This window comes from Cyprinodon tularosa, unplaced genomic scaffold (assembly GCF_016077235.1).
Source record: "Cyprinodon tularosa strain WSP-4 unplaced genomic scaffold, ASM1607723v1 ctg652, whole genome shotgun sequence".
Lineage (NCBI taxonomy): Eukaryota > Metazoa > Chordata > Actinopteri > Cyprinodontiformes > Cyprinodontidae > Cyprinodon > Cyprinodon tularosa.
The window spans coordinates 69,781-81,997 of NW_024039399.1; the positions used below are offsets into that span (position 1 = coordinate 69,781).

Below are 12,217 nucleotides of genomic sequence, written 5' to 3' on the forward strand. Positions count from 1 at the left end.
ATAAGATATAAATTTCTTTGTCTATCTCGGGTTGTAATGGAGACCGACTGTTAATGTTTTCTCAGGTTATTCCTGCAGCAGAGAAACGCGGAGTTTAAAGGACAGTTTTTACCTTGTAGTTTTTTCCAGCCGCGGAGCAGCGCTCAAGAAGCCCGTCCGTCTGTCAGCTACGCCGTCTGTCACGTGACGCAGCAGGAAGGGCTGACAGCCAATCAGAGCCGAGCTGTCCAGCTGATCCAGGGGTTCTTCAAGTGAAGGGAAGCGGCTCTGCTGAGCTCAGGAGTCCTGATGGTGTCAGTTTCCACATTATTAAAACCAGCAGCAGAACAACTCCACAATGTTTACCAAATGAGTGAGACTGGATTAATTTGGATTCATGTTGTTTGCATTAGGTTGGGGAGTAAAAAAGGTCACAACCAAATGCTTGCTACCAGTTTAAATACAATTAGATTATAATAAAGCCCAATTTACTGATACCTGCAGTAAAAAACGATTTTAGTTTTTAGTTAGTTAGATTTTAGTCCAACTTTTTCACACATCCCTTTAGACATACTTCTTTCTGATAGTGTTCACTCCAGAAGCAGCTGCTTAATTTAGCTCTTGATCATCACCAAGAACAAAGACAAGGGTTGTGGATGCTCCACTGGACCACAGACTGGACTAACGTCTCCCAGACTGCAGATGAATTCCCATCATGTTTGTTGATGACCCAATACTTTGCGTCAGGCTCGAGCTCCCTTCCCTCTCATCCCACATCCATCCATGTTAGAAACAAATGCCTGTCACTTCATATTTCGCTCTAGTTTAAACTAAAGATCATTGCTTAAACATATGGACAGAATAACTTTAACTGTGAAAAAAAAAGTTTCCAAGCGCATAATCTCCTCTTCTAACCATGCATCCTGTCCTTCAGCACCAAACGTATTGGTGGTGTTTAGGTGAGCAACAATCTCTTGTGGAGAAAGCAGCAAAACCAGTTTAAACTTGTCAAAGACAGCCAGGAAAGGGCAGCGGTAGAATTATAGACAGGAGGGGCGATCTGAGCTTTCATAAATTTTACTTTTTCCTCATAGAAATTAAGATAGCTCTAAATAAAACCAGAGGCTTGGTACAATTTTCCTGAATAATAATTCAGTTCAGTGTATTTATATGGCACCAGTTCAAAACACATCTCAAGGCACTTTATAATTCAACCAGATCATCCTATCTAAGGAAAACCAGTTGATTGCATCGACTCAATGACTCGAAGGCAATACCTCACACTAGGCATGCTTTTAGCGACAGTGGAGAGGAAAAAGCCCCTTTTAACAGGAAGAAACCTCGAGACCAGACTCAGTGTGATAGGATGAAGAGAGCACATTCAGCCAGTCACAGTGAGAAACAGGACTACACTGAAAAACAGGCCAATCTCAAACATCTATAAACAAAGGTGTTAGAGATTGAACTAACAAATTCTGCAGAGTGGGAGAAAAGAGATAGAATGAAGCAGAATGATGAAATGGGGGTCCCTATGTCCTCCAGCAGTCTAAGCCTATAGCAGCATAACTATAGAGATAGCTCAGGATAACCTGAGCCACTCTAACTAGAAGCTTTATGAAAAAAGAAAGTTTTAAGCCTAGCCTTAAAAGTAGACAGGGTGTCTGCCTCAAAGACTAAAACTGGTAGTTGGTTCCATGGAGAGGAGCCTGATAACTAAAAGATCTGTCTCCCATTCTACTTTTAGAAATTCTAGGAACCACTAGTAGGTGCTTTCATTTAGCATCTCTAAATGTTTTTTTAATAAGAACTGCATGTGGATTTAATATTTCTGGACCTGAAGTCCATCCTTCTTCCACTGATGCTCAGCTCTCCTACACTCTCTTCTGACAGCATAGGTTGATTCATTCAACCAGGGTTCAGATTTGGCTTATACTATCCAGATCTTAAAATGGGCAGAGAATTGAAAACATTTCAAAGAGCTGAGGAGAATTACAAGTTGAGGTATTTGCAGCAACCATATGAGTATTAAAGTTGGCCTGATTAAAAACATCAGATAAAGAGGAGTTTGAAACACAACAACACAGAGTGGGAGCAGCTGGGTTAAGTTTGATACAGGAGAGAGAAATCTCATATAAATGATCCATCCAAGCTACATCACAAAGTTTTAAATTAAAAACTGGTAAACCGTAAAATAAAACAAGATCCAGTGTGTCCAGGTTTCTGTGTGGGTGCAGACACAGACTGCATCAGATCAAGGGTCAATAATATTTGAGAATTACTATGAAACCAATGTTGCTGTTCTTAGCGTAAAAACAGAAAATTCTGTTTTTGTAGGGTCAGTCTGACCAATAAGCAGCATTTTCTAATTAGGACGTTAAATGTAACTAAAGGAAGATTAACTAATTTAGCATATGGTTATGCTTCATCTGGGAGTGGCAGCATAAACACGCTGTTATAAACAGTCTTGTAATGCTGAAGTCATACTGTGTTTCTGATGCAATGGATGAAAACCCTTTCTTGCACGCTCTCTTCCTAAGTGATGAAACAGATCCTTTGAGCATATTTCTGAGGTTGAGACATGCTGTAAGAAAGAACAGCTTCACTTATTCTAACAGAAGCTTCCTGCCATCCATACAGTAAATATCCTTCTTGATGTTAAAAAGAACTGATTAATCAGAGAGTCTCTGTAGGTTCTGATTGACTGAAAGCTTTGACACAATGGCAGGCTCCTTTCAGGGGAACTGTCTGTGTGGCGTCCTCGGTGCAGGCCTGTTTATGGCAGGCAAGTGCTGTAAAAATCCAGCATAGAAACGGCTGTACTGATGAGATGTGCTAACAAAGAGCTGCTTCCTCTGTAGGATGTGCATTCTTCATCATAGCAGCCTTTCCAGTTGTTCAGATTGCTTTGGGTAAGTTAGACACTACATTATTACTCAATTCTATAGTTTTTACAAACACAAGAAGATTTGATTTCTTTATCTTTCTTGCTTTTATATTTTTTAATGAATCAAGTTTCAGGTTTTGGAGAAAATCTGCAGAGATTTACCTTTTTATTGGAAAAAAATGGTACACACCTGCCACCTGACAGCTATTTTGGCTATATTTCCAAATTACACTAAAGAAACTAATTCAGTGTCCATAAAAATGTTTACTTGCTAGCGATGATCAACATCAAAACCATGCATGTTTAAATTGGAACAAAATTGATAAATCCTTACAAGTACAGTCATGAAAAAAATGGAGGAGCTTTGTAGTAAAAGAATATGGTTTATACTATCGAGTACTAATTCCAAAAGGAAGGACATAGAAGATCTGAAATGTCCTTCCAGAATCGTGCAATAGCTATTGATAGAAGGACTAAAAGGTTGTTTTAAGGGAAAGTGATGAAGTTACTCTGCATAAATAACCAGGGTCTAGAAAAAAGTTTAGATGCAGGTTTATTCTAAACCCGGCTCAACTGCGTTTGGCTAAGTTACCTCTGATGGTCAGATGGAGTTTTTAGAGAGGACCCAAGTAAGAACAGTGAGCCAGAAACAGTTCAGTGAGTTAGAGGTTTATTTATAGTCTAACCTTACAGCACTGCATAAGTCAAAACAAACAAAATATATCATGCTAAAAACCTGACAAAGATATATCAGTTTAAAGGATGAAGAATAAAGTAAAACAAAATTTGCAAAATAAGCTTGAGAAACACATACCAAGTATGAGCATAAAAAATAGAACAGATAAAGCAAGACCTGACTTATTCTAATAAATCATAAAACTGAAGAAAAACACTAAAAAACACAAATCCAAGCGAGAACCAGAAACAAACACTTAATGATTGTGACACTGGAGACCTCATTTTGTGAATGAATATTCTATTGCGGCTCAAACATGGTTCATTAATGCCTCCAAATACTATTTCTTGCTTAGTATGTTTAATATATGCCAATAAAAGAATATAATGATGCCATTTTTAGGGTTGGTTCAAACAGGGTTAAAGACTGTTAGTGAAACCTAATTTGACTTTTTATGAACAGGCCTGGTTTACAGGGAGGAGTGCCCAATAAGACCAGTCATCCCAGTGTATGTGATGGTGTTTGGGGTCTTGGCCCTGCTGGTGATGGCCATGTTCACGCTGCCAAAGCTCGTGTCTCCTGCAGCAGAGAGTCAGACCATCTGGAAGGTCGGTGTGGCCATCCTGCTCCTCGCGTCTTTCAGCTGGCTTCTCTTCGGTCAGTCCCAGCTCTCAAACGCTGCATTAAAATCCACACGTCTTCTCTTTGTTCTCATGAATCCCATTCTGGGTTTTATTTTAATTTGAATGAACCATACACTCTGAGAAATATGTTCTTGTTAAGATAATATTTTTTTCTTCATGTGGTTTCTGTGCTCCCAGGCAGTTATCACATTTATTCCATATATCCACCCAACTATAAGAAGAACATCACGGGCTCCACCAGGCGGACCGCCACCCTTCCTGCACCTGACAGCCTGACGGCCTCCCAGAACCACAGCCTTCAGAACCTCACACACACCCCGATCTTATTGGGGTTGAATCTAACTGGGTCCCTCAACACCACCGATGGGAGGATAGACAGAAACCAGGCAAACAACCAACAACCGTTACCGCAGCTTGTAGCAGTGTCTCCATACTGCAGCAGAACTGTGTACATGTTTGCTTTCTGGACCACCACACTGGTTCACGTGTTTTTGGGAAATGCACTGCTGATCATAATCTGTCTGTTTGGTTTCATGAAGTGTATAGATGTGTTTGTGAAGCAGCTCAAGACCTGAGCTGGCAGCTGAGATGACGTAGGAAAGCAGGACCATTATTGTCCTAAATATCGGCACCTCATGATACAGGGACGGATTTAGGAAATGTGAGGCCCTAGGCAAAGACAGGCATGGAGCTCTCTGAAATGAGTAGACACACATAAAACAGAAACATCATAAAGATATAGAATTTTTTTTATAGAATAGACATACATTATTTGTTCTACTTTTATTCCCTGTCCTCTTATCCCTTTTCTTGCTGTTTTCCTCTCTATGTTTTCTTTTGTCCCTTTTTCTTTTCATATTGGCAATGTGCTCAGCTGACTTTTCATGCTGTCTCCAAAGGAATTAAAGATTTTCCAATTACTAAGCCCATTCTAACTTAGCTGATTGCTCCTTCCTGTGTTTCCAAAAAGGCAACAGCAAAAATAATGAACAGTCCTTTTCACTATAGACAAGCCATGATCTGGGAGACACACTTAATATTATAAGCATTCTGATGACCTTTTAACAAAGGGATTTTTATGAAAAACATAATTGATGTGCACAAATAAGTCATTGCTTATATATAGTCATAGGAATTTTATGTGGCCCCCAGGAACTTAGGGCCCTAGGGAACTGCCTAGTTTTGACTAATGGTAAATCTGCCACTGTCATGATGCACCCCTGGGTTACTAGGGGTATTATACAACATTATTTGACACTTTTTTCATGTTACCTTTCATTTTATATAATATTTTTATACAAATACAAACTGTAACTAAACATGTAACAGAGTTTATCAGTTCCAGGCAGGGAGGTGAGCTAGCAGGTTTAACAATCAGGAGGCTGCTCTTTTCTCCAGAGGCTGTTTATCTATTGCTGAATTAATAAGATCCTGGTAAAAACAAAAACAAGATGTTCTCTAAAGCCTAAATTTGAAGTTGGAAAGGAAAGCTATCAAGTCAGATTAAAAACATCAGGTACATAAAGAGGGAAAGAAAGTGGATGAGAAACTACAACAAGAATGGAATATAAATTAAATTGAAATGGATTGTAAAACAGATAAAAAGGTTTAACTTGGGTGAGAAGGCCAAATGTTTTTTTTTTTATATTATGTATTGGAAAATTGAAACAAAGACAAAGCATATCAGGTGAAAGAAATTACATATTTGAAATTATTCCTTTTTTCACATATTTAATTCTTACATGGGCCTGTGGGGGGCTGTACAGTGACATCATTTGCAGCACTGTTATCTTCAAATCCTGGCCTAATTTCCATCTGCATGGAGTTTGCATTTTGATGAACTGACCATGTTGTACCCTGCCTCTAGACAGGCACAGGCCGCCCATGACCCTGATAGACAAGCAGTAGAAGATTTATGGAAGTCCTTTGGTTCCGATTTCCATGTATTTTATGCTTCTGTGTGTAACTGTTGTTGAATCATCTTGGTTCCTGGTTTCTCTTCCTCGTCTCTCATCAGAGAAGATTATTTCCTCTCCTCTTAGTTTCCAGATATCTGGTCTCATGCTATTAGCATGACTTTGAATAATATGTTCATAATGTAGGGAATGATGCTGCACTTGTTCTTTGTATATGGTTCTTGTTATTTCTTTATTAGGAGCCTGTTGTGACTTGACTTTTTTTTGGGGGGGAGGGGGCAGATTTTGAGGAATTTAAACATTGAAGTTATCTTGCTTCACTTGAAGGGAATAATTTCAACATACTATGAAGCAGTGACAGACCTTCCTGTCACCAGACTGAGAAGACAAGTAGCATTGATGACAAACAGGATTCTTTAGGAAGGAAAATTAGCACTAACTAAAATCATGTTAACTCCCATTGAACTCATTCTCACCCCCTGCCTGAAAAGCTTGGTATCCCTGATCAAAGAAAAACTCAAATCCACTGGTTACCCTGCTTCTCATCTGTAGGTCCATCTTTACTTCTCATGGCGAGATTCGTAGAACCAATCTAACTGTTAAAATGTCTGAGTGAACACCCCCTTCTGAGTTACAGCCATGAACACCTTCCATTCATCTTTTTTAAAAAACCTTTTCTTTGCCTCCTCTGTGTATTACGCATGTGGGTCACAGATATTCCTAAAATCATGACAATTTCACTGCAAAACAACAACAGCAACAAATTAAAACAATTTCAGTTGATAACATGCACAAACAACAACAAAGTTATTATATAGGAGACTGAGTAACAGACAGCTCTCGAAAAAAATCAATATATGAAAGGGGAATTAACGGGAAATTACATTTTTCCACCACTGTGTCGAGGATGGAACAATATCAATTATTTGTTTGGATTAGTTATTAAAAAGTATTTAATTAAAATGCTAAACAGACATCTTAATTTAAATAAAACCAACACTCTTTAGAATCAAAAAGATTGGAGCAAATCAAATTCATAATAGTTAAACATAATACAGGTAGATGTGACAAAAGATGACAAATGTAAAAAAAAAAAAATGTTTTACTATACAGACATAGATTAAAAATAGAAAATAAAAATTCTCTCTAAATTTAAGGTTCGAATTGAGACATAAATTATTACTGAGAAAAACAACATATAATATTTCTCCAGTTTTATTGCATAATCACCTCAAAAACAGACTCGGTCGTTTAAAGAGGGTTTTTAGCTTCGTTCCAGTGAACACTTCATACCAGAAGATGGCGCAAAAGTCTCAAAACAAAACAGCTATTTGAAACCTACCATTAAACGCTATATCACCATGCACCAGTAGGTGGCGGTACTTTCCTATTGCTTTATTTACTAAACATCTACACACTGTAGAAGAAGAAAACTGATCATGGCGCGAAGCTAATGAAGTTTTTCCAGAAAAGGTTCTTTTAAATTTTGTCTGTGTTCTGAACAGAACAGCCATTAACGAGCCGGAAGTCAGTCAGTCTGAGAAAAAAGAGAGAGAGAGATGCCGTTACTGAAGCTGAGAGAAGTAAGCATCGATTTCCCCTTCACTCCCTATGAGTGTCAGAAGGAGTACATGAGCAAAGTGCTTCAGTGTCTTCAGGAGGTGAGTCTCAGTGGAAACATGAAGCAGAACTCAACAGCTACCGGTTAGCTTATTTTAGAAAGACAGTTTTAATCAGAACAGATACAGATCGGAACAGTTTAATAGGGATAGAACTGATAAACGTTACTGCTGTAGTTGTTATTATTTTTGTTTCAGACACAAATGTACACTGGTATGAAAATGTAGATTTTTGAGAGAATACTGATTTCACAAACAATAAAGGTGAAAATGGGCCTATGAAAAACCCTGATAGATCTGTCTGTGGCTTTTGGACGATGGTGATGATGATGATGATGGTGATAATGAAGGACTCACTGCATTTAGGAAGCAAAGAATCAACTTGACCTCAGGTTGACCCTGGGATGGATGCTGATGACGTCAACAACCATCTGCACAACTTAATCTATGTATAATTAGTTAATACGTCTGTTTATTGATTCCTGAAAATATGGACTCAGATCCACTGATGCCAGTTTTTGTGATTATTTTGACTTCAATCTAACCATCCACTATATATGCTGCTGACTTTTGTTTATTTTCTATTATTAGGGGGCACATTTTTTAACTCATTCTTGCTTTTTATCCTTTGTTTACATGATAAAAAGTGTAACTATTGTTACATAAGTCTCAGATACAAGTAAAAAAAAACACTAATATCTGCCCAAAGCATTGTCTGGCCGATGCGTTGGTCTTTCTCTATATCAGGGGTGTTCAATTCAAAGTTAAAGAGGTCGACTCCAACAATATGTCTATGATGCAGAGGTCCAGAACTCCAATATGTATATATCTTTTTTTATTATTATCATTAGATTAATAATTGGTGGCCGATTTTTTTTTTTTTATTTATTTATTTTTTTTATATGGTGTATATATTTGTTTGTGGAATAGAGCTAGCCTTTTACTTCCTAGTTTGTCAACTGACTTAAATTAGATACAGAATTTAATTTCTTTTTAGATTTTATTACCAAACCACCTTGAAAACAGAAGGTTTGTCTAAAGATGAGCCTTTTAAACACTGGATGTTTCAAAGTGTCTGATTATTGAGAACCCTCTGAACGGTCCATCAGCTAGCTTTATCTATGCTGGTGAAGATTCTCAGTCATCTGAGAATCTCATAGTCACTCCAAAAAAGTAAAAAAACAATCCACTTTGTTTCAAAATTGGAAACAAAGTCCAGTGGATTGTTTTTAACAAGCTTTATCTAGCACTCAGATGTCAGCTTTCTAACTTGGATAAAGAATCCTGTGAGGTTCTGTATTTATATAGATTTCTACTAGGGGTGTGCAAAATAATCGTGATGATGATGCATCGTGATTCTAATTTTCATGATCTACTGCATCGATTCTTGATACCAAGAATCGATTATTAATTTCAAAAAATGAATAAATAAAATTGCATGAATGGTTGGCGAACATCAGCCAAAAACAAGTGTAATACAACTTCCAGTCCAGTAGATGTCGCTGCAAATGTGCTGACGCACGCTGCCTTGTGTCACAAGCATTTCCGGCCGCGGGATACTGTGCCGAGTCATTCAAAAACAAAACATGGAGGATAAAATATTGCAATGCATCGCAATAATTCAAGTATCGTGATGCATCGTGATAGAATCGCATCGTGGCCTGTGAATCGTGATTCGAATCGAATCGTGACTTCTTTGGCAATACCCACCCCTAATTTCTACTGATTATTCCCCTTAACCTTAAAAAGTAAAATGATCCAAACTATCAACAATTTGTCTCTGTTCCACTAGGGGTTATCAGCAATGAAGACGATTGATGCTTTAATAAGCTTGTGTATCTGCGTTCTTTGTCCCCAGAGAAAGAATGGGGTTCTGGAGAGTCCTACAGGAACCGGTAAAACTCTGTGTCTGCTGTGTGCGACTCTGGCATGGAGGGAGCGCTTCAGGGACACCATCTCTGCTCGCAAGATAGCAGAGAGGCTGAAAGGGAAGGAGTTGTTCCCCGACACACCACTGGCTTCCTGGGGGACGTCTGCTACTGACGGAGACAACCCAAGTATGTCCCTTCGTTTCATAGGCCTATGAGCACATGCAGTTCTGACAGCAGATACCAAGCTGATCTTCTGACCAGGTGTAAATGGAGTTTGCATGTTAAAGGGAGAAGGTCAGCAGGTGCAACAGTTAAGCATGTTGGCCTTCATCACCCTGGAAAAAATACATTAGTTTTCTTTTACTTTAAGACGCGCTTAACGTCTCAACCACAGAAACAGAGCAGTAAATTGACAGAAAATAGGCGCCAGGCATAGAGGCTGAAGTACTGAGGTGTCGGTCTGCTCATCAAACGATATTTTAGTCATAAAGGGTGAAAAAAAAGGCTATTTCAAAGATATTTTTCAGTAGAAACATACATGAATAAGTTTTCTTATCTAGCCCAATGAGAAGAAGCCAATCAGATGTCTGGGTTTCTATGGAGACGGTATTCCTTGATGGATGTTTGATAATTTAAATGAATCAATGCTGGATCATTAACTCATCTATGAAATCATATAATTATCAAATTCACTTCTTAATAAATTAAATATACATTTCTTTTAGCTTTATATAATTAGTTGAATATTCATTAAATATATACTGCATATATTTCTAGCTCTAATGAATTAATACCACCTTTAAATAAATATTTCATAATTATTTATTTATTGTATCGGGGCACTCTGCTCCTTTATACTAACAGAAATTTTTACACCCTTAAAGAAAAAATACGGTAAACCATTATCCTCGGATGCTTTGGTAGTATTTAAATATTTACAGCAACTCATTTTAATTCATCACACTTTGTTTGACGCATTTATTGATCTGTGGTATGACTCATCATTTTAATCACAAGAGAGAAGAGCAGGGAACATAGAATGATATGCAGACTTTGTATCTGAATCTATTTGGACAGGTATAGATCACACAACAGTTTGGATCTGATAAAGTTGATCTATGATTAAAGATTCATATAAAGTGGAATGACGTGTTTTAGAGAAATTCTGATGCCGTCTGGCTGCAGTTACCCTCGGTCACCATCACTGTCGCCGATTTTCCCTTTTTCTAAATATGTCTCCCCTTATGGATGGGTCAGAGTTGGCATCAGGGACCCCTTATTGTCACAAGTAAGATTTTTAAAAATCAAAACGTTTGTATGGGAGTCGGCATACACAGTTCTTCAGGCTGTGTATTTTGTACACAAGCTTTCTAAATGAGGCCCCTGATCATGGCTAGGGATGCACCGATCCACTTTTTTCACCTCCGATACGATACCGATATTTGAAGTTTAATGTCTGCCAATACCGATCCGATACCAAAAACAGCACTGACTTATTACCTAAAAAATGGTTTTATTGTGTGAAAAAAAAAAAAAAAAGCTTGGATCATTTTTCTGTGCATATGATTTGACTTCCCTTTTCTTAAAAAAGATAGGAAACAACCCAAATATAAATGTTATGACTCATTTATTTAACAATTATGCACAATCTTAAACCAAAATTTCTCTGACTTGGTCAACATGTAAAAAAAGTGTCTTTATCATGATCAAGTATCATCTCTATGATTTATTTTGGCCTGTTTACTGTTGCATGGAAAAATGTCACTTCTTTCCTTTGCTTCCAAAGAAGTGAGCTGCTTCCCGCTGCTTCCTTTTTGTTTGCAGAGTCAGTTAATCTCAGCAGGTTCCTTGTTATGAAACTTCTGGAGGTTTTTCATTAAGTTGGAGGTGTTATAGTTTGAAGTTTTAACACCGCCCCTCGGAACATTTCTCCCGCAAATATTGCACGTAGCCATCGGGCTAGTAGACTGACAGCGTGAAAAACCTCCACACCGCAGATCCTTTCGCTCGCTCCATCATAAACAATATGGTCGTGTTGTGTTGTTTTGCTGCCACATGACGGCAGAGCATAGCATAGAGTTATAATGAATAAATCGTTCACTATTTTGAGTCGATTGTCACCGATACCGATTTATTTTTTTTCTTAAATCTGGACCGATACCGATTAAAAATATCGGATCAGTGCATCCCTAGTCATGCTTATATTTTGGGCATCCCAGGTTGAGAAAGGGTCCTAACCTTCCCTGATATCATTCTATTTGAGTCCTTGGAGAGAGACAAAATCTTCATGCACAAATATTATTAGATTAGATTAGATTAGATGAGCTTTATTGATCTCACAGCGGAGAAATTTACTGGTCACATATTGGCAAAGTAATTAATAATTATCTGACTGTCCTTTTGTTCTTTTTGTCCTCCAGCCTACTATAATGACATTCCTAAGATCATATACGCCTCCAGGACACATTCCCAGCTCGCACAGGTTATCAACGAGTTAAAGAACACCTCCTACAGGTAAGAGGTCTGGAGCTTGATTTATGCATGAGGACGTCCCCTCAGAATCTCAGCACATTATCAACAGAGTGGCGAAAATCTCTTGGGAAGCAGTTACTGTACCTCTTTGACACA

At 38.0% G+C, this 12,217-nt stretch overlaps 2 protein-coding genes across 2 annotated transcripts in view; both read left to right on the forward strand.

Moving 5' to 3' along the window:
* The first annotated feature begins 2,543 nt into the window (after positions 1 to 2,543).
* On the forward strand, positions 2,544 to 4,940 carry LOC119799177. The gene is made up of 4 exons (XM_038308979.1): positions 2,544 to 2,761; positions 2,838 to 2,888; positions 4,002 to 4,196; positions 4,361 to 4,940. The coding sequence occupies exons 1-4, from the start codon at positions 2,698 to 2,700 to the stop codon at positions 4,756 to 4,758; spliced, it is 708 nt and encodes a 235-aa protein (XP_038164907.1). The 5' UTR covers positions 2,544 to 2,697; the 3' UTR covers positions 4,759 to 4,940.
* A 2,575-nt stretch (positions 4,941 to 7,515) lies between these two features.
* Positions 7,516 to 12,217, forward strand: part of rtel1 (regulator of telomere elongation helicase 1) — a 39,675-nt gene continuing 34,973 nt past the window's right edge. Inside the window, exons 1-3 of the mRNA XM_038308997.1 lie at positions 7,516 to 7,760; positions 9,577 to 9,775; positions 12,010 to 12,103. Coding sequence (XP_038164925.1) covers positions 7,659 to 7,760; positions 9,577 to 9,775; positions 12,010 to 12,103 — 395 coding nt within the window. The 5' untranslated portion in view covers positions 7,516 to 7,658. The remainder of the gene's footprint in view (positions 7,761 to 9,576; positions 9,776 to 12,009; positions 12,104 to 12,217) is intronic.